The sequence below is a fragment of the Vicia villosa genome, unplaced genomic scaffold (genome assembly GCF_029867415.1).
Source record: "Vicia villosa cultivar HV-30 ecotype Madison, WI unplaced genomic scaffold, Vvil1.0 ctg.003588F_1_1, whole genome shotgun sequence".
In the NCBI taxonomy this organism is placed as follows: domain Eukaryota; kingdom Viridiplantae; phylum Streptophyta; class Magnoliopsida; order Fabales; family Fabaceae; genus Vicia; species Vicia villosa.
Window position 1 is genome coordinate 152,638 of NW_026706246.1, and position 21,865 is coordinate 174,502.

At 33.3% G+C, this 21,865-nt stretch overlaps 1 protein-coding gene and 1 long non-coding RNA gene across 3 annotated transcripts; both read left to right on the forward strand.

Annotated features, from left to right (window-relative positions):
* Positions 1-936: 936 nt before the first annotated feature.
* On the forward strand, positions 937-1,573 carry LOC131641229 (uncharacterized). Of its 2 annotated transcripts, none has more exons than XR_009295459.1 (3): positions 937-1,012; positions 1,085-1,166; positions 1,270-1,573. It is a non-coding gene; the product is annotated as an uncharacterized LOC131641229 (long non-coding RNA). The 2 variants fall into 2 exon arrangements; XR_009295458.1 differs by having other exon boundaries at positions 937-1,007.
* Positions 1,574-9,213: 7,640 nt separating this feature from the next.
* LOC131641232 (AMP deaminase-like) lies at positions 9,214-20,112 on the forward strand. The gene is made up of 21 exons (XM_058911532.1): positions 9,214-9,314; positions 9,427-9,781; positions 10,976-11,115; positions 11,359-11,566; positions 11,725-11,903; positions 12,000-12,051; positions 12,149-12,276; positions 12,392-12,571; positions 12,961-13,028; positions 13,124-13,266; positions 14,553-14,614; positions 16,131-16,244; positions 16,851-16,991; positions 17,281-17,433; positions 17,710-17,763; positions 17,845-17,955; positions 18,032-18,205; positions 18,283-18,363; positions 18,924-19,022; positions 19,343-19,468; positions 19,588-20,112. Exons 2-20 carry the CDS (start codon positions 9,433-9,435, stop codon positions 19,409-19,411), a joined length of 2,505 nt encoding a protein of 834 aa, XP_058767515.1. The 5' UTR covers positions 9,214-9,314; positions 9,427-9,432; the 3' UTR covers positions 19,412-19,468; positions 19,588-20,112.
* The last annotated feature ends 1,753 nt before the right edge of the window (positions 20,113-21,865 follow it).

Consider the following 21,865-nt stretch of genomic DNA (forward strand, 5'->3'; position numbering starts at 1 on the left):
CGCTCTCCACCACCGTGAAGCTGAAAGCACAACGAAACCTCGCTCTTCTCAGTTTGCTTCTACAACTGCTTGCTCCCCTCTGATCTTCATCGAAGTCGCTTCAACGTTGCTTCGAGCGAGACGGCAGCGAAAGGAATCCACAGCTATTTCACCGAACCTCAGGTACCTCTCGATGCACACTTCTTTTCGTTATCTTCTTCTTTTCTATACAGATTTCTTCTTCTTCTCTTTTTCTATTTCTGTGTTGTGATGTTTGTTCCGGCGGAGGATTGAGTGATTGTGAGGTCAAGCTCAAGCACATTGAAGCTCTGAGGATGAGCTTCAATGGCTCTGAGAGTCGAGCGTATGGTGAGGTGAGGGGTGAAGTTGCCGAGAGCGTATGGTGTGTGCGGAGACTGAGTGTGAACAAGAATGGTGGAGAGAAGGATGATGAAGATGAATGGAGTGTGTTGATTATGATGTGGTTCTGTGGTGAAGGAGAATGGTGAGAGAAGTTGAAGATGGTGGAGGAAGTGAAGAGAGTGATGAGAAGTGAGGTGAAGATGATGGATGGTAAATGGCGTCCAGAGGCTGAATTATGGAGGAGGCTCTGTTATATAGAAGTGGAGGTTGAAACGTTAGTTAGAGGGGGAAGGCTTTAGAACCCTTGGATTAGATGAATTCGGTTGTGGATTAAGGGTGGAGATTGAATGATTATGAAGGTTGGTTATTGAGTTTGAAGTTGGTTAGGATGTGAAACTGATTCTGTTAGAAGTTATGAGGTAGTTAGGGTTGGCCAGAAGTTTGTTATGAATTGGTTTTCTGTTATGAAATCAGTTAGGATGCTGCAAAGTTAGTTAGGGGACTGTTAGAGTTTGATTTAGAATTGTGATAGCAAATGTGCAGGGCGGATGTGTGTGTATTGATGTAGGTATGATTTGAGTCGTATTTGAATGCTGCAGGGAATTTGATGCTATGTTGCAACTGGTTTTATGGATCAAGTGATGACTCAGTTTACATGTTATTTGGTAAGGTAAATAGGTTAGAGAATTGAATTCTGAAGTATGAGGTTTGGGTTTTAATTCTAAGTACAAACGGTCTTGAGGGGCACTGTTTTTGAAATGTGCGAATGGACTGTTGGTGTTTAGATGTAGATGTATGTTTAGAAATTTGGATTTTTCTGAATGGTAAATGCTGTTTTGAGCTCCCCTCTTTGAATTGGTTTTTCTGGTTCTTTTTCTTCTATGAATTGCTGCAAGTTTGTGAACTGGTTCAGTGTGTTTGGTGCAGGTCTTTTGGTTACCTCTGTTATTATTGTGTGCAGCAAGGAGCTTTTTTTGGAACATGATGAAGCTTGAGATGGTGCGGTAACATGAAGAAACTGGTTCAGGAGTATCACATAAACATTAGTGTCCATGTTGTAATGTACCGTGGTTTTAAAAATGTAACGAAGCATGACTCTCTTTTTTGTAAATGGATTGTGGCTTTGACCCATGTAGTAGAATAATACTTTTCGAGCATGGTTGAAAATGACAATTCTTTCTTTGTAATATGACCTGAACATATGTATGTATTCTTAGATTTTTTTTGAAAATGTGATCATCCAGGTGAAATTGTTTTCCTTCCAACATTATAAGCTTCCAATTAACAGGTTGGATGAATCATGATGAAAGAATTCCCAAGATCTTATAAAAACCAAATCAACCTTCCTTGATTGAAAAAGTCAAAGTTTTGATGTAGGTTTTTTCAACCTTACACAGATAAGTCAATTACACCATGTATGTCCAAATCTTTGCGAAATAATCCAACAGCGATAACTTTGCACCCAATAACCAATGGGTCACACTTTGGATAATGAACAAGATGAAGAATGAATCCCTAACCCTTTGAGGTCTATGAACGCCATATACCTAGGGAAATAAACCCTAAGTTGAGGAATCCATGTAGATAGGAACCATCAGATTAAATCTAAGAGCTGAACCAATTAAAAACCTTGATCCCAAAGCCATGTTATTGATTAATGAATGCATGAGTTATGTTAATGACCTAATGGGAGGTATGTACATGAGATTATGAAATGCATAAGCCTAAGCCAGATAAAATTGGAAGGGTAGGACAAATTTGGGGTATGACAAGGGGTAATAGCTTTTTGTCTCTTTCTATGTCCTTGTCTGGTACGAGGAGGAGATTTATCGTCATCATCTGAGACAACTGTTGAAGAGACTTTCCGTTTCGAACCTGTTGGGGGTTTCGAGCTCTGGAAAAGATATATATTAAGCAAAATGAGTACTGCTCACAGGTTATACAAGATTAAGAATATAAAGTGGGTATGTACCGTGGGCTTCTTGTCAGTAACAATGGAGTCACTCTCACTTGGTTTGTTGCTTTTAGATGCCCCAGAATCCTTTTGGGTAGGAGCTTCTTTAATCTTCCTCCTTCGAGCAACAACTGTAGTTGAAACTGAAATCAGTATATCAGCAAAGAAAAGAAAAGTCAGTCGAAAAATTGTCTGAATCCAAACCTTCAGGTATTGGAGTCAAGACACGAACATGTTCAAGATCTATATGAAGATGTCCTTTGAAAGTATCCAAGGTATGCTTAGTCGGAACCACTCGTTCAGCACGTTTTTTACTACTCTCTTGAAGATCTCTTAAAACGTTGCCACACACAAACCAATTTGGAAAAGGGGGGCTCAGGGCCACACCAAAATCCGCACTTGGCAGTGGAGGGAATTTTGGAGGATTAAGTTTGAAAGCCACTTCATAACGTAGTTCTGGTCGAACATACGAGGGCAAATTCAACTTATCCAGTTTGGCGGAAAACTTTTCGCGCAAAATGACTGCAGCCTCACGAACGGTCCGACTAAGATCATCAGGCCTGTAGATAGTTTCAAAGAATTTTTGAAAAGCTTGGATTTCTTTAATGTGAGTCGAGGTACCTTTTTGAAAATTCTCCTGCACATCAGCAAAAGCTGCAGTTAGTTCTTGAGTAAGACTATCGGCATCAAAGATTTGAGAAGTATAGTAATCCGTCCACCACTGGTGAAAGTCTGGTGTAGTATAAAAAGCAGGTTCAAAAGGAATAGGAGAAAGATTGGCGACGCCAACGTATTTGTTGATTTTGGATTCACATTCTTCTTCAGTCAGGTACAAGGTATGGAAACACATATGGTTCCTTTTCTCATATAAACACTTGGGTTTTACTTGAACCAACCCAAACTGTCTCGAAACCAGATTTGGTTGGTAGCATACAAGGACACATTGACCTTTTGATGGTCGAAGGCGATGAGAAAACAACCTTGGGGTCAGAAATGCCTCCCAAATTTCCATAGACTCAGTTTGTTGATCCTGAGATGTTGATGGGAACCTGCGAGTAAACCATTCAGGACCAATTGTTCTGTGTACGAACGGAGCCATAGAAGGATCGAACTGATTGCGCTGGGCGAACATCATTGTATATGCTAGAAAATGTTCACGAAGCTTCCCAGTTTCTTCTTTTGGAGTTAGGTAAGCCAACCTGGTTCCTTCTATAGTTCGATTCTTAATTTTGTTATCTTCTTCGTTGACATTGCCTCGAAAAGGAAGATGAGTTTCGAACGTAACATTAAGCCACAATTGCAGTAGCCAGAAAGGACCAGCAAAAAGCAGAGTGCCAGTTTTGTAGTTTTTGGTAAGGTTCGAGGCTTCGCTAAGATTTTCATAAAGAGATCCTAAAAGTAACTGGCTTAGGTTGAGCTTTTTTCCAGCATGTAGCTGATTAGCCATGCAAAGGTATCTCTTTGCGACCTGTATGGATCTTGAGCAGAAGGCACATCGTGAGAGCCATAATGCCAAGAAAGCAATATGCTCTTCATCAGAAACTTCTTCTTGCGTTTTGTCATGGTGCTTCTGAATGAATGCAGTGTAAGTAACTATTGATTCATTAAAACCAATAGTATCAGTATCCATCTCATTGGGATCGAAGGTCTCCCCAGTTGGTCGAAGTCTCGTAATAGCAGCTATATCAAAGAGAGTGGGGGTAACCATCCCACATGGGAGATGGAAAGTGTTGTGAGAAGCATCCCAAAAGTGAACCGCCGCTACTAACATGGGTTGGTTATATTCTAAGCCTGTTTTTGACAGTTGAATTAAATCATATATGCCTAACGATTTCCAGAAAGATCCTTTCGTTCTCTCTACTTTTTCTAAACAGGCATAGTACAAATCAGGATCTTTGGCTAAAGGGATTGACCTAAACACTTTTACAAAGTTGGTCATATAGTTTAACCTAATTTTCGCCAAAGCCAAAGGGGTCACAGTTGAAGTTTCTTCAGTATTAGCAGATTCTCCTAAGGGGGAACGACCATCTTCATCTATCTTAATCTTACTAACTAAGAGTCTAGTTTTGTAATAAGCGGGGAAGAATTTGTTCATAGATGAATTGTTTTCATCTGGTAATGGACCCATAAAAGCAAGAGGTTTTCCAGAAAGTTCAAAGGGAATGATTACCTGGGAAGCGTAAATAGCGCGCACTTCTGCGGTATTAGGGTTTGGAATGTGTTCTTGTTCCCCATACCGCGTTGTTGTTTGGAGCTTCAGAACAGGTTGAAGAACATTTGGGGATGAAGCCATGGAGAGGTTTTGATTGGAAAAGTAAGCTTTTTGAAAGGGTTGAGAGTGTTTTTTCCTTTTGAAGAGGATGAAGAAGTAGGAATGAAAAGTTGTATAAAAGTGCAAAACCAAGTATTTAAAGGTTTAACGGAAACCCTTTTTAAATCTTTTTGGGTAAAAACCAAGGGACACGTGGCGGCTAGTGATTTAATCCAACGGCGGTCGAATAAATTAGCTTTACTCCTAGTATGTAGGAGTAATGATCAAGAAGTAAGGTCAAAAACGTGGGAATGTAAGTTATGAGAAGACATCTTTGAAAATGACAAGACGTTTTGGAAACAGGGTCAGCAATGATTATGACGTTAGTCAGCAATCTTGGAACTTTCAAAGATCAACAAGAGACGAAATCTTATGATGGCAAGAAACGCCTATTTCTCTTGATTTTCGAAACAGGCATTTATTGGGGGCAATTTGTTAGCTGAAGATTTCGTTTTATAAAATTGGTTCTTCGAAGAAGTAAACATTCGAAGGAAAGATGGTTACTGATGACCATCCCTTAAAAATAAAAGAATGGCTCCTGATGGCCATGCTTCGAGAATGAAGACTTCTAAGTTCGTTATGAAGATAATGAATACTGAAGCTGGTAGAAGTGTATGTCTTCGAGGACTTAGACAAAATTTATGAAATATGTTCAAGTATTACTACTTAGCGTGTTTTCGTAGTGTTTTTAAATACACTGCCACGCGTCGAAGAAGGACTCAGGCGGGAAGATTTGAAATTCGAAGACGGTTTCGTAACTGTCTAAATAACAGATGGCGTCCCTGGAGTTCTTATGAGAAACGTGGCATTAGATTGGCGTAGGGCCGTTAAGGTCGAAATTAGTATAAATAGGAGTCTTAATGTTAGGATTCAGGGTGTTCATTTTGTACAAATCACTCACATATTACTCAAGTATCAAGTGTTAAGAGAAAGAGTTCGCTGAGAAAATGTACGTATGACACCACCATTTTAATACATGTGTATTCTCTTTCGTTTTCAAATATCTTTCAGTATTATTGCATTTCATTTACTTCTTGCCATTTACATTTCTGTATTTTTACTTTCATGTCATTTACTTTTGAAGTATTTAACATTCCTGCATTTTAAGATTCTTTACGCTTTAACAATACTTTCGTTTCATATGTTATTTTACTTATCCTTTCACTGAAATTATACTTATGTATAACCAAGTGATTGTCAAGATTACTCGTTTTATTCGAAACAATTCTTATTAATGAAGACGAATCATGACTATGGTTCGAATGACCATTGATAACAATCTTTTTGACTATGTGTCCTAGGATCAATCTAGTCGATCCTGCGAGTAACCAAATCATATTTATTATAGTTTGGAAGACTAGAGGTTGTTTACCGGAAATCATCGTAAACAATATCATTATTTTTCTTTGTCGATTAATGAATGTGAGAACAGTCTCACGAATATCGCATTTCCTTCAGTTTTTAGAGCTCCGAGAACCCCAAAAAGTAGCATATAACAATAACTTTATTTGTTCTTATAATCCATTTTTGAAGATGTGTATCTGGGTGAGATCATCGAAATTATGGTTGGGCATCTCCTTAACATGAATTTGTATCTCTCTCACGCTTCCATGGAGTATTAGTCATTTATTGGGAGAATACAACAGTTATTGTTTTTATCTTCCATGAACTTGTTATGAGGAAGGAACCTTTCTAAAAACTTTTCCTTCAGTGTGTTATTGTTTGTCACCATTTGCGTTGGTTGATCAATGTACCATTATTTTGCTTTGTCGATCAATAAATGTGAGAACAGTTTCATGAATATCGCATTTCCTTCAGTTCTTAGAGCTCTGAGAGTATTACACAACTAGTAAAATTTATGAGATGTGTATAGAAATCTTGATAATCTAATCCTGCTAAAGGATTAACATAAATATTTTGTAATAAACTTGTTTTGATCTCGGTTTGGTGGGTATTCTTTTGCGATATAACTATGTGAGCTAGTCGTCTGTGACAGCATGCCACCACCATTGTTGTTGTTTCCATTATTATTATAGTTATTGTTTTTTATGGCATTTTACTCGTTGTTGTTGTTGTTGTTATTACCAATGTTTGCCATGATTTTTGGTTTTAAAACAAAAGACTCTTTTAGACCATGTTTCTTGGATAGCAATTTTTTTTTAGTCATGTTGTTATTTTTTCGTGCGACTCATTCTATTTTAGGGTCAAACAAAAGTTGTTTTTCAAGAACCTTACCTCGTATAAACAAATATCAACATACTAGCATATATTTGTTAGTAAGTTAATGACTATAAGCAAAATATTCTTAGATATAAACAAATATAAATTGTTATAAACAAAATACTAAAAATGATAAAACTATCGCAATGTCTTTAAAAAATAACACCAATCTCTGATAGGGATGTCAATTGTACCCATACCCAATGGGTACTCGCAAAAAATACCTACAACGAATAGGATAAAAACTCACGAAAATGGGTATGAGCACAGACACACATAATTACTCATTAAAATAAGCGGATATGACTGCATGTATGAGTACCTTAATACCCACCCCGCCCCATATTTTCATAATGTATACTTATATATTTTAATTTATATCATCATATAAAAAATGCATGTCTATCTCTTTAAAAAAATACATCACGATTTTAATTTATATTTAAACTATTACACATTTTAATATAAGTGTTGATTTATTTCATACTTAAATAGTGAAATCTTTGAAATATTTTTGTTAATTTTGTTATATATTTTAAAATGATATGATATTTTTTAATTAATAGACTTACTTTTACTAGAATTTCGGATAACAGGTACGAGTAAGGGTACTTAGGTACGCATATGGTATGAGTATATAGGTTGGTGCCTATGCGGGCATAGGCTCAGATACATGGATTTTTTCAAACTGCAGGTATGAGAACGAGTACTATAGTACCCTACCGAAACCCTACACATTGCCATCCATAGTCTCTGACAGCAATGCCATTTTGTTATAGGAACAAAAGTAAGTATATTGTGATCATCTCCATGGGGAATGGTTGTATTTTACCGATTGTTTTATAATTTATATGGTTTTAAGATTGATTTATCAACTACTTAATTAATTAAGAATATAAAAAATAAATTACGAGAAAGTAAAATGAACTTTGATGTTTAACAGTTGAAAAAACTCGTTGGGGCTAGATTTTATCGACCTATTCTCATGTAATATTCTTGATCAATAATATGCAATTCTCATAAGTTATTAATATTATTGTCTGATGCTCTCATTGCAACTTATGTATGAGTCAACGACATGAGATCAACCGTATTACCTAATAGACAATCTCTCAGCCTATTACCAAATATGATAACATTAAGCTTCAACAAATCATACAACTACTAAACCTAAATCTATGTCTAGACTTTAGCAATTCCAATAGATGAAAATATTAGATATAATAATGACTAGTACCTTTCATATATCAAGTCATACCGTGAAAACATGTTTTAGGTAACTAATCCAAAACAAGCATTAAGAACAATAATTCATTAATATTAAAGCTTAGGAAGAGTTATATAGATCGCTATGATCAGGATCAATACGAGATCATTAATAAAACTAGATCTAACCCCAACAAAAGATAAATTAACTACCGATTTAAGTGCTTTTCAAGGACTCAATGTGTTCTAGACAAATGGGCTGATGTCTCACTCTCATGATGCTAATTGAGTTCGAATATTTATAAACATTGGGTTGATGTCTCATGTTACTAACTATGTTCGAATCTTTATAAGTATACCGATTGATAATCTCTCAATCACAAGATTTATGAGTGAAGTGATTTAAGACTTATCGATTCAAAACAACTATGTACTTCTAGAAGCCTGGAGGCGACTTAAGAAAAAAGCGCTTCGCCTCTCCTCGCACTTGGGGGGCTATTTACTTCCAGAAAAATAACCCGGACCGAGCCAAGAAGGATAACCCGCGTCAAGGTGAACCCGCCACGACCCTTGTTAAAACGGGGACCTCAACTAGGTCGCCTAGCCAAGACGCCTAAAGGGGTCTTTACGAGGCCGTCCCCATCTGAGTCGAATTCCAGTATGCCAATACTTTATTATAACATATAAACGCCCTTGAAGACCGTTATTCACTTATTTAACAGTCATAAATTGATTACATGAGCAAGATGAAACAAGATAATAAACTGCAATCATGTCATTAAATGCATGAAGAAATTCCTTAATTAACGAGTAGTATATATATAACACCTCCCTTTCTAGGAGGAAGGCAAGCAATCCACAAACGAGAAACATCCAACTTCTCTGCAACCAGCATCGGAGTGGTTATCAATATTGTTTTGTAGGAACAAATTATGATTAGTTTTTTATGTTAAATATTTTAAAAAATAATGGTAAATAATATATATATATATATATATATATATATAATTTTAATAATAAGTTATAATTATTTTATTTTTATATAGAAGAATAAAAAGGTATGTTAAGAATTTAAAAGATTCATGTTAAAAAAATAAAAAAGTTTGGAGTAGTGGAACAATTAAAATAAAACTAATATGATAAATTTGCTAGTGATTTATTTTCTTAAATTTAGGTTAGACTTTTTACATCGAAGTAGCAATTTTGTACAAATGACCCAATATACGAAGAAAGAAGCCTCAACTGTTTCCACTTTACACTGAGCTCACTCTTCCTTCTTCGGTAGGGTTTATCTCTTTCTCTTAATTTTACATTTTATTGAAAAATATAATTTAATAAATCGGTATTAAAAGGTTACACTCGTTTTCACTTTTTCACATTATTCCCAAAACAGAAAAAAATGGATACCTATGTTTTGCAATTAGCCATGGCGGCTCTCGTCGGAGCTTCTACCGTGGCCATCTCCGCTTATTTTTTGCACCGTAAGACACTCCTACAGCTTCTCGAGTTTGCTCGCGACGGTGATGATCGTGATGAAGATGCCGACCTTGTCGCCGCTGCCGATGATTTGCCTAACCGTATCCCTGGCGGCGGACGTGGAAGGAGGAAGTTGAATGGATATCTCCGGCAAGGCTCTTCGTCGCTGCCGGATGTCATGATGATGTCTGAAGGCGAGGAAAGGAGAAATGGACAGGTTTCGGTCCAAGGGATTCCGGCTGGATTGCCGCAGCTGCATGCGGTTCATCAAGGTATGGATGAGCTAATTTATGTATTATTGGAATTGAAGTTGATGTTGTGGACTGTTATTGATTGTTGTGCTGTTGTGTAATCTGCAATGTGTGTGATTTGTGGAGCTGATTTTGATTGTGGTGTTAGGTTTTTTCTCAATTTTGTTGCTCATTTGGAAAATTGATGTTGATTTAGATTTAGAAGGGATAGGAAAAATATGAATAATATGCTTTTGTGATATAATTTGGCTTTGTATGTGTTGTTGATTTTGTTTTGGTTCTTATCGAATGAAAGTTTGCATGATAGAGGGTGAAATCAGGTAAATTGACGTGATCATATGAGTTAATGTGTTTGTTTGATATGTGCTATGAAACACTTAAACAAATATGAATACCAAACATGTCACTAGCTATAATTTAAGAAAATGAAAGTGTTTGATTGTTTGTGTCGGTACTGTGTAAGATACATGGAAATAGGTAAGATACATGGAAATATGTAAGATACATGGAAATATGTAAGATACATGTAAATAAAGGCTTACCTAGTCAAAAGAATTAGAGAATGTTTGCTACTTGTCGGTGATTCTTCACAATAATCAAATAACAAATTGAAAGAATTGAAATCTCTTTTCATCTTCATCTTTACTGCCAAGAAAATAAATTTATATTGCTAAGAGTTTCAGCGGGTAGGGTGGATGAATTGAAATGAGTGGTTGAGAAATATGTCCTGTGCATGGAACCTAAAGTAACTGTAGTAGCAGAAATTGTTACATTTATTTGGTACAAATGGAATTATTACTTCTTTGGTAGAACGGAATTAAATAAGATGGATTGAAACGACTTCAAGCATGTGAAAGTTTAATTATATAGGAAAAGATCCTCTGCCATGTAAAAATAGTAAACATACATGTTTTATTTAGAATGATTTAACACCCTTTTGTTGGCAAACCTTTATGCTAAGGGCATAAGCTTGAGGAGGTTAATTTCCTTGCATTTGTTTTGAATTAACCTTCAAAAGGCTTAGCTAAGCCCTGTTCTAGCATCAATACATGCCACTGGAGGAAGGGGCAGTGAGCAACTTACATTTTCACTTTCCATCGTGCTTTATTTCTTTTTGTATAGCCTCCCATTGATACACTGCTCACATTAGTACGTGAACTGCCTTGTTTGATCTCAGCTTGTTTTACTGATTAAGAAAAATATATACACTTACAGGTACCCCGAAGCGAAAAATCACTCCCAAGTCTCCTGTAGCAAGTGCTAGTGCCTTCGACAATGTTGAAGAATCAGACGATGATGATGTTGCTGACCATACTAAACTAGATACTACATATCTTCACACAAATGGAGATGTGGTAAGTTGTTGCTGGTATTAAGTTTAGCATTTATATGATATTCTGTAAATGAAAAATGTTTGCTCGTCAAATGATAAATTGCCATCTTATTCCTCCCTGAATCTTACACCTAAGATTGGAATCAACCTAGATTTTCCCGTTGCCTTTTGAGCTGCACTTTGATTATTTAGGATGATGTGTTCAGTACCCACTAAAGCAAAATGACAATGATTTCTGATAATGTTTGAAATTACCTATGTTCAGGGACCAGAAGTTAAAAACCAAAATCAGCCTTTACCTGATTCTGTAAATGCTAATGGAGAGCAGATGCCAGTTGCAGTTTCAAGTATGATCCATTCTCACAGTGTTTCTGGTGACCTGCATGGTGTGCAGCCTGACCCAATTGCAGCTGATATTCTAAGAAAAGAGCCAGAGCATGAAACTTTTGCTCGACTTATAATTACTCCTCTTGGTACTAAGTTTTGGTCTTTCTCTTGAATGCAATTATTTACTTTAAACGGGTTTTCTTGTAGCATGTGTAGAGCCCACTTCCTTAATCAACCTTTGCAGCTTATACTAGCACACTTGAAAGAATTTTATAATTTATATTTCATTTTTTTTATGGTTTAGAGGCTCCATTACCTGATGAAGTGGAAGCCTACATGGTGCTTCAAGAATGCCTTGAAATGAGAAAAAGATATGTCTTTACAGAAGCAGTTGCTCCATGGGAAAAAGAGGTTATATCTGATCCCGGCACTCCCAAACCTAACCCAGAGCCATTCTTTTACGCCCTTGAAGGAAAATCTGATGTGAGTATTTTACTTTCTTTTTCTAGCGAATACATGGTTATCTTAAAGTTATATACACTTTGTGAAGAAATGAATGTTGTTTCTGCTGTGATGCAGCACTACTTTGAAATGCAAGATGGGGTTGTTCACGTATATCCAAATATAGATTGTAAGTATATTGAGAATTTGTATTTGTTTTCTACAACTTTTATTTTATTGCACCATTCTAGCTGGGAGTCTTATGCAATTTTTCTTGTTATCTGCAGCAAAACAAGAACTTTATCCTGTTGCAGATGCAACAACCTTTTTCACTGACCTCCATCATATAAATCGAGTCGCAGCAGCGGGGAACATAAGAACTTTATGCTATCACCGGCTTAATCTTCTGGAACAAGTAATTGCAATTTTTCAGTTTCTGAGTATGACTAACAAAGTATAGGATATGCTTTTACTTTAATCACAGGCAAGGCAAGGTCAGCTGGTTTTTGACAATTTTTGTATGTACTCAGCAATTCATTCTTCATTTGATGCTAAATGCGGATAAGGAATTTCTTGCCCAAAAGAGTGCTCCTCATCGAGACTTCTACAATGTTAGGAAAGTTGATACTCATGTCCACCACTCAGCATGCATGAACCAGAAACATCTTTTAAGGTTTATAAAATCTAAGCTAAGGAAAGAACCTGATGAGGTAATAATTTGGATATGTTTATTGCGGTGTTATCACTTGCTTTGCTGTATATTTTTTGTGGAGTTAATATTCCAAATTCATTTTCAAGAAAAACAACTGTTTTGTCATTGTTTGCTCTACTGAGTAAATAAATACAATCAAACTGTAGGTTCGTGTATGCCATAAAATGGAAATTCAACATTAAATCACAGGTCATCCACTTGTATTGTTCATTACATCATACATGTTTTAATAATTATCAGATGAAATAATATAGTTCACTTTAATGTGCTTATGGAAATAGAATTATGTTAGTTTATTTGGTTTTGTATTATATAATGAGTCATATTTTGGGAAGATGATGTGCGGTGAATTTTATTGAAACATTGGAAAGTTCTTACTTCATTCAGGTCGTAATATTTCGAGATGGGACTTATCTGACCTTGAAAGAAGTTTTTGAGAGTCTGGATTTGACTGGGTTGGTAACAAACATTTCTATAAATTCTACTATAATTGTAATTCATTATTAAGCTTGGTTGCTAATAAATTTCAACACTTTTTTCTCTCAAACAGATATGACCTCAATGTTGATCTTTTGGATGTTCATGCAGACAAGAGTACATTTCACCGCTTTGACAAATTCAATCTTAAGTACAATCCCTGTGGTCAAAGTAGGCTCAGGGAGATATTCCTGAAACAGGATAATCTCATACAAGGTATTCCCTCTGTTCATTATTACTTGTCACTTTTTTGGAAACTGTTTTTATTTGTCATTTCCAAATATCAAAGCAACATTAACTTTTGTTGTCAATAACACCCTTAAATAATTATTGCTGAGAGAAATATGTGAAATGAAATCATTAATAACTCATGGTATTATAGAAAAAAGACAAATAACTACTCCCTCAGTCTCATAAAAAGTGTCTCATTTGCATTTTTTCTCCGTCTCAAAATAATTGTCCTTTTTCAATACCAATGCAACATTTATTATTATTTTCCAGTACTATCCATATTTATTAACTTTCACTTTATTCAACTATTCTATTAACTACAATTAATAGGGTATTCTATTAAAATCAACTAATCTAATCATTTTATTAAGAACCGCTCATTGCTCAAATAGGACATTTTTATGAGACAGATGGAGTATAAAGCAACAACTGAAAAAGAAAGGAAGGAGTAATATTTTAATGTATAATGGAATCTCTTTGCTTAGTTGTTTTTTCTTTGAAAGCTCAACTTCAAACAAGTTTATTTAAATCACATAAGTATTGTTGTTAACTTCACAAAAAAAATTCCAGATCCGAGACAAAGAGTCAAACACTTAAACATGATCATCTAGTCTAATAAATATCTACAATATATCTACAATGTAATGGATATAGTATTTCCAACCTTGTCTATATGTCATATTTGTTGTTAAAGACAGGGAGTTGGATAACTCGTACTTGTAGTGATTAATAATATTAGGTTCTGATGGAAAATAAAACTTTGTTTAAGGTGGATGTGCCTCAATTCAATATTCAGTGGGATTATGTCATAATGTCATTAATTTTTGAAAAAGAAGTACCATGAATTCATACAGTGGAAAATTTAAGGTTTGTAACTAATATACATGTATGGATTATTCTCTAAAGATGGTGAGAGTGGTTGAAAATTGTATTACATTATTGAATTATGAATGAACTAGCAAAATACCCGCGCGTCCGCACAGGTAAATTTATTTAATATGGTATAAATTTTATTTAGATATACATGTAAATTGGAAATTAGTTATTTAATTGTAAAATGAATTTTTAAAAGCAGTTTTAAGTTTACATTTTTCAAAAGCAACTATATTAATAAATTTGTGGAAGAAACAAAAAATAAAACATCCACAAATGAATATTAAAATTTCACATTAGTCATTTGTGAGTTCACTGTTACGATTTGTGTTAGTTATCTTCAATTTTTAGGCATCTTTTACCCACATATGTTCATACTATTGTGTTGTACCAATTAGGTCGTTTCCTTGCCGAGGTGACAAAGCAAGTATTTTCTGATCTTGAAGCCAGTAAATATCAGGTGATTGATACCTTGCTTTTTTTTTTCTTATATTAAAATACTTGTAATGTAATACCTAATTTTTGTTTTGTCCTTATTACACTTCTTAGCCTAGAGATTAACAATCAACATGACTAGTTTGCTGCTATGCTATTTTATATAGGTTTATGTGTCAGTTTTGCTCTTTCCTTAAGCATGTCTTAAGGTTTTTTTAGGGCTCTATGTGATTTTATAAAAATCTTCTGTTCAACCTCTGTGCAACTGATTGAAAAAAATGTATAAAGAATAAGACGTTTTTCCTTTCTTTTTTTAAAAAATCTTAATAGAATGATATTTTTGTGATTTATTTGTAGTAATAAATGGTCCACCGAAACACTCTATTAGAAACCGTGTCCTTGTCTCTCATTCCATTTCATTGTTTGTTTTGAAACCTTGTTCATTCAATCGTCCTTTCTTGTTTAAAAACTCTCTTTCCCTCTCTCATTTCAATTGAATCGGTGCCTTTCTTTGTTAGAATGGCTAAAGCAAAGACTGCTTTTGTGTTTACGAATTGCTAAGAGAACTCTGACGGTCAAAGGTGTCTATTTGCCAGGCCGCAAATGGGTTTAAGTACCCTCCACAATCCAACTTTCCTAACTATATCTCGAGAGACACATTAAACTTAAATCGTTTTTGATTTTGATATTTGGTTATTGATTTTTGATATATTAGTTAGTTTATTGATTTTTTTGATTTTTTGATATATTAGTTAGTTAGTTTATTGATTAATTTATTTCTTTTGATGTTAGGTTATTAATTTTCTTAATTATTGATATATTAGTTAATTTACTAATAAACTAATATTAAAAAAAAAATTAAACTAATTAATATTTCAAAAATCAAGAAAATCAATAAATTAATATAAATTTTTTTAAAAATCAATAAACTAACTAATATATCAAAAATAAAAAAAATTAATAAACTAATATAAAAAAAAAATCAATACACTACTTTTGTTTCATGTGTCACCCGGAATATATTTTGGAAAGTGGAATTATGGATGGTTCGCGATTGCAACCAATTTTTGACATGTTTAACCCGTTATTTTTTATTAGTCGTAAACTCAAACGCAGCCTTTGTTTTAGCCATTTTAACAATGAAAAGGCGACGAATCAATTGAAATGAGAGAGCGTTTTTAAACAACAAATGACGATCGAATGAAAGACAGAGAACATGGTTCCTAAACAATACGATGGAATGAGAGAACGTTTTGATGGATCATCTATAGTTAAAAATAAATAGCAAAAATGAATATCAAATTCTATAAATTTCTATTAAAAAATAAAGTAAAGAATGTTTTGTTCTTTATACACTTTTTCCAATTACTTGTACCAAGGTTCAAATATGAAAGAAAGATTTTTATAAAAATTAAAAACATACTTAAGGAAAGAGCAAAATTGACACATAAACTTATACAAAATACGGTAAACTAGTTATTCACTTCTCATGTGGGCTCTAACTGTTTGCTAACATTTCTGCCTGCCTATTTGATTCACAGATGGCTGAGTATAGAATATCAATATATGGTAGGAAACAAAGTGAGTGGGATCAACTTGCTAGTTGGATAGTGAATAATGAACTCTACAGCCAGAATGTGGTTTGGCTGATTCAGGTATTCTCCGGTTATTTGCTTGTCAGTGTCTCCTTAATATTCATATACATAAATCATTATTCTTCTGAAGCGATACTTTGAAAATGGTGAAGTATCGGTACCGGGTACGCACCGGTATTGAGTAGGTATTCCATTTTTTTTTCATTATTTAGTATCGAATGAAATTTGTGATTTCCTCAAACATCAATATAGTATATTTATGTATTTTGTCATCTCTGTTACTGTATTTTAACATTATTTTTGATTTTTAAAACTTTTATAGTGATGTTTTGTTGTGAACCTAACAACTTAGTTATCTACTCAAACATTTTATAGAAAACTCTTACTTTCATTAACGTACCCGTGCCTTATTTTAAAAAAAATGCTGTATCCCGTACCAGTACCTGCACCGGGTACCGTACCCGTGCCCATGATATTTCTTGTAGTACATTATTTTTACAATGTCGCAAATTTCAGCCTCGTAAGCTATTGTTTCGATGTTCCTGTTAGAAATGCTAAAGATCTAGTACTATTTGGGTACTTCCCATTTCTGGCTTAGTTTGTTTGTTGAGAATATTGTGCAAGTATAGGTTGTTGACGGTATTTCTTTTAAAATTTGTTTTGCAGCTTCCAAGGTTGTACAATGTGTACAAAGAAATGGGAATTGTGATGTCATTCCAGAACATCCTTGACAATATCTTTATTCCACTTTTTGAGGTTACCGTGGACCCAGATTCACATCCTCAGCTACATGTTTTCTTGAAACAGGTGTGACACATTTTCAACTACTTTTTATATTGTTGGAACTAGGAATCTTTTGCTACCTATAATGGACTGCTGATGGTAATATTGTATTCTATAACCTATACACTTATTAATCAAAGTAAAGCAGTTTAAATGACTGCAAATATGCACTGCACAAGTGGAATTTTCTGCTAATATTAAATTGGTTTCATACATAATTTTAGCAACCACATTTTATTTGTTTTGTATCTTCTTTCTGCAATATAATATCCATTATCTGGTATTAATGCTGTTTCTATATTTTCATTTTTAGGTGGTTGGGTTGGATTTGGTTGATGATGAAAGCAAGCCTGAAAGACGGCCAACCAAACACATGCCTACACCTGCTCAATGGACTAACAAATATAATCCAGCATTTTCATACTATGTCTACTACTGTTATGCCAATCTTTACACCTTAAACAAGGTGTGTAACTTTTTTCAAAGACAACTATATACTAGTAAGTTAATCACCAAAGAAACCAGCACTGGTTGCTGATAAGAGGAAATTCAAGATGGAATTCATGTTAGTATTAAGAGTGTCACTATATATTCTATTCATTGCTTGCTTCTTTCCTCAATAAACAATAGACTGCCTTAAATATGTATATCACAGTTTTTCTGCTTCTCACTCCATAACTAGAATCTGATTTTCATGACTTTATTTAATCCTAAAATATGACCTAATATAAATATTTCACAGCTTCGTGAGTCGAAGGGAATGACAACAATTAAGTTACGTCCACATTGTGGAGAGGTACTTACTGGTGTATATTATCTTTGTTTTGATATTTGTTAATTTGTTTTATGGGCAATTGATGTATCATACTCTATTCAGGCTGGCGATGTTGATCATCTTGCTGCAACCTTTCTTACTGCTCATAACATTGCACATGGAATTAATTTGAGAAAATCTCCCGTGCTTCAGTATTTGTATTATTTAGCTCAGGTATGGTCCATGTTTCAACAGATTGCAAAATACTGATATATGCATTGACTAATTGGTGGTGGGTATTTATTATCAGATTGGGCTGGCAATGTCTCCCCTTAGCAATAACTCCCTATTCTTAGATTACCATAAGAATCCTTTTCCGAAGTTCTTCTTGAGGGGTTTGAATGTATCACTTTCCACTGATGATCCGCTCCAAATTCACTTAACAAAGGAACCATTGGTTGAAGAATATAGCATAGCTGCTTCTGTAAGTACCAACATCTCTCTCTCTCTGTAGCATAAAAACAGACAATATTGACAGCCGGGACATTTCTTCCTCTGTAGGTGTGGAAATTGAGCTCATGCGATTTATCAGAGATTGCTCGGAATTCAGTTTACCAGTCAGGTTTCTCACATGCCTTAAAGGTAAACTTATCTTGAAATATAAGCCTTCTGTATGAAAAATTTTCTACTCCTAAGGCGTAAATGTTTTTTACCACTGAAGATTCCCCCAAAAAGCCCCTGGGAAAGTGGGTTTGGTTATAGTGTTTATATTTTCAAGAATCTAATCTTTGGTGGAAGTAAGTTATCTACTGCTCATACAATGATCGTACTTCCGAGATTAAATGTGAAAATCTGTGTTATTCAGTATTTTCGAGATTTAGAAACATGCAACTTTAACACAAATTTTTTTCTCCACCCTGTTTATATTGAGAATCAAACGAGTTACCAAACACTAATAGCTTATAACTGTGAAGTACTTCCCACAATATAAAAAAATTTGTTATAATGATCAAACTAAAATTAGTAAGTCTGAATATGAACTGGGTAATTATTAGATCTAGGATCATGTTTATACTTCATCTAGAGTACGAAATAATCTGAACTAATATAATGCTATAAAAGCTGAACGTAATTTTTTTAATGTTGAAGTATTGTGGTCTGTCTTGCACTCAACTGATTAGTTTTTCTTGTGTTGTTGTTAGTCACACTGGATTGGCAGTGAGTATTACAAGAGAGGGCCAAATGGAAATGACATTCACAAAACAAATGTTCCTCACATCCGATTGGAATTCCGTGACACGGTATGGGATCAATGCATGGTTAAATTATCTTATGTAAATTGTATACTATTGCAAACATGAATTTGAATCCAATTATTTATACTATATTCTATTCATGTTGAGTTGAAATTTGCTATATAAACAAATTGGAATTGTTGCTTGCTTCCAACTCACTTTTTAGCCTTTTAGTTATTTATTTATTTGTGATAGCTTCAAAGTTAACAATTGTTTCTGTTACTTAAAACATCAACAAGCACAATTAACCAGAATTACAAATTCACTGTAATTGTTTAGTTTACCCAAAAACCATATTTTCCTTACTTTGATTGCTATGCTTGCAGATTTGGAGAGGTGAAATGCGACTGGTTTATTTGGGCAGAGCCAACATTCCTGATGTAGTAGACAAATAATATAACATGACGGTGGCTTGTCCTCCATCCACACTCGAATAACCAAGCTGCTAACAGGTTATATCTCCTCGGCTTCTTTTCTTCCTTCACGAGTGTCTGCTTGTTTTTTGGATTAGTGTTGCCATTTTTATTTTTCTTCTTTCCTTCGTAGATGATTGAATCTTTTCCCCTCGTAGATTGAAAATGAGTTTCCACACCCACTGAGCATTGACAATGGTGTCTGAGAACCCTATTCAATGGTTAGGTTTGGAACACATGTAATACTAAGGCTGTGGACGTTAAAAGATTTGTTCGAGGGTATTCATCATCACTGAGCTTCAGCAAGACTTGCAGAACTACAAATCATCACGGTCCACCCGGGAAAGTCCTTTCTCTTAGTATTAACGTGCTCGAGTGTTTTAAATTATTAGATTACCAATAACTGGATAGATGCATAAAGCAATGGATACTTGTTGCCCTTGAAACTATATAATTATAGTACTGCAATGAGAGAAATTAGCTTTCTCAAATTTTGATCCCTATGTTCTTAAGGAGCTTTTTCATTGGAAGATGAAGAGTCTCCTCAGTTTTGCCATGCAATGTAATAATGATTGTGAGAGTTATGATGAAATTTTGCGATGATCTAACAATTGAATCGAGTAATCGAGTAATCAGTGCACATTTATATTTTATTAGTATATTTTGACATATTTGAGCAATAGGGAAGATTGAGAAATTATCTTTTATTTTATTAGATACTCTCTATCTCATTTTGTGTCTCAACTGTGTTTTACACAATTCTGAAGAGAATGATGAGTAGTGTTTTTAAAAAAATAAAATGAGTTTAATTTATTTAAGTAAGTTATAAATGATAGTATGTGGAATAATTTGATAAATTGGAACAAAATAAAAAGTTAAGCTTTTTGTTCTTCTAAATTGATGTGATAATGACAAAATTTAATTTCAATCAACATTTTTATATGTGGGGATAAAAAACAATAGTAATTAAAATAAATGATATTCAACATTGATGATCAATAACAAGAAAGTATATCAAAAGAAAATAAAGGTTTACAAGAAAATAAAGGTTTACATCTAGGAAGAGAGTAGATTACAAATGAGTTATAAGAAAACTAGTAGGAAATCTGTGCTGTCGCACGGGTCTGGTCGGGATTTCACATTACATGTATCTAGTGTGTATCTCATAGATATGTTCACATCTACCCGTGAATTCAAATGGGTTAATAAACTCCATTTAAATCAAAATGAGTTACAACTCCTGTCAAATTTCAAATTTACAAATTTTACAAATCTAAAATGTATGACAGTATCCCGTCAAAAGATTCAAGAGCAAAAGATAAAATATTTAAAAATTAAACAAATAATTAAAATATGAATATGTTATTAGAGTAATTTCAAGAGCAAAAGATAAAATATTTAAAAATTAAACAAATAATTAAAATATGAATATGTTATTAGAGTAATTAGATCTGAATATCTATGGTTATAAAAAAATAAAAATTTAAAACCTATAATAAATAATATATATTTATTCTCATATATTTAAAAAAGTTACATTAAGTAATTTTTATTGGATAGTGTAATAAATATAAGAATCACAAATTTGAAATGCTTTGTTAAATTAATTCTAAAATAAAAAAATTATGAAAATTTCATAATCTGCTTTTTATTCTCATTTATACAAATAATTGTATAAATAATTAAATTTATTATTTTCATAAAATTATTTTTAACTTATTCTCGTTTATAAAAACAATTGTAGCTTATTCAGTTTATAAAATTGACTATATTAATAAATTTTTATCTTTTATCATTATTTTTTATGATTATCATTTTCCATTAAATTTTCACGACTACTATTTAACATATTTTTATCATGATTATAATTATGAAGTTAATTTAAAAAGATTCCGATAGGTTTTAGTTATTTCATAAGTTTACAAAAATTATAAAATATCAATTGATTTTGTTTTGTTTTATAAACCTTACTATAAAAATCTACATAATTTCAAAATATATTTTATCTCAAATAACGATCTAATAATTACAAAATAATTTTTATTCTTATATTTTATAATAATAAATTAAATATTTAATCTTTGAATAAAAAAAGTTATAACTTGTTGTAAAAAAAGTAATGGTAGTTTTTACTTTAGTTCTTATGTTTACTATTTTTTTAAAATATGTGATTTTTATTAATATTTCATAAAAATACATGATTTTTAATATATTTTAGTAACTAAATGTTATTTAAACTATCATAATACTTACTTTCAATTTTAAACAAATAAGAAACTCATTTTTTAAATAAAAAGTTGTTTAAAAATTATAGTAAGCATTATTACATTAAGTTAAAAAGACAACTCTTAAATTACTTTTATATTAAAAATATTTTAAATTTAAAAACTAAATTACTCATATGTATTTAAAATTTTGCTAGTACACTTCTCTCAT

Excerpts from the sequence above, each read along its gene's own strand:
- LOC131641232 (XM_058911532.1), top strand. The coding sequence starts at position 9,433 with ATGGATACCTATGTTTTGCAATTAGCCATGGCGGCTCTCGTCGGAGCT. Across the intron at positions 11,567-11,724 it reads ACTTATAATTACTCCTCTTG|AGGCTCCATTACCTGATGAA; the intron begins GTACTAAGTTTT and ends TTTATGGTTTAG. Across the intron at positions 11,904-11,999 it reads CCCTTGAAGGAAAATCTGAT|CACTACTTTGAAATGCAAGA; the intron begins GTGAGTATTTTA and ends GCTGTGATGCAG.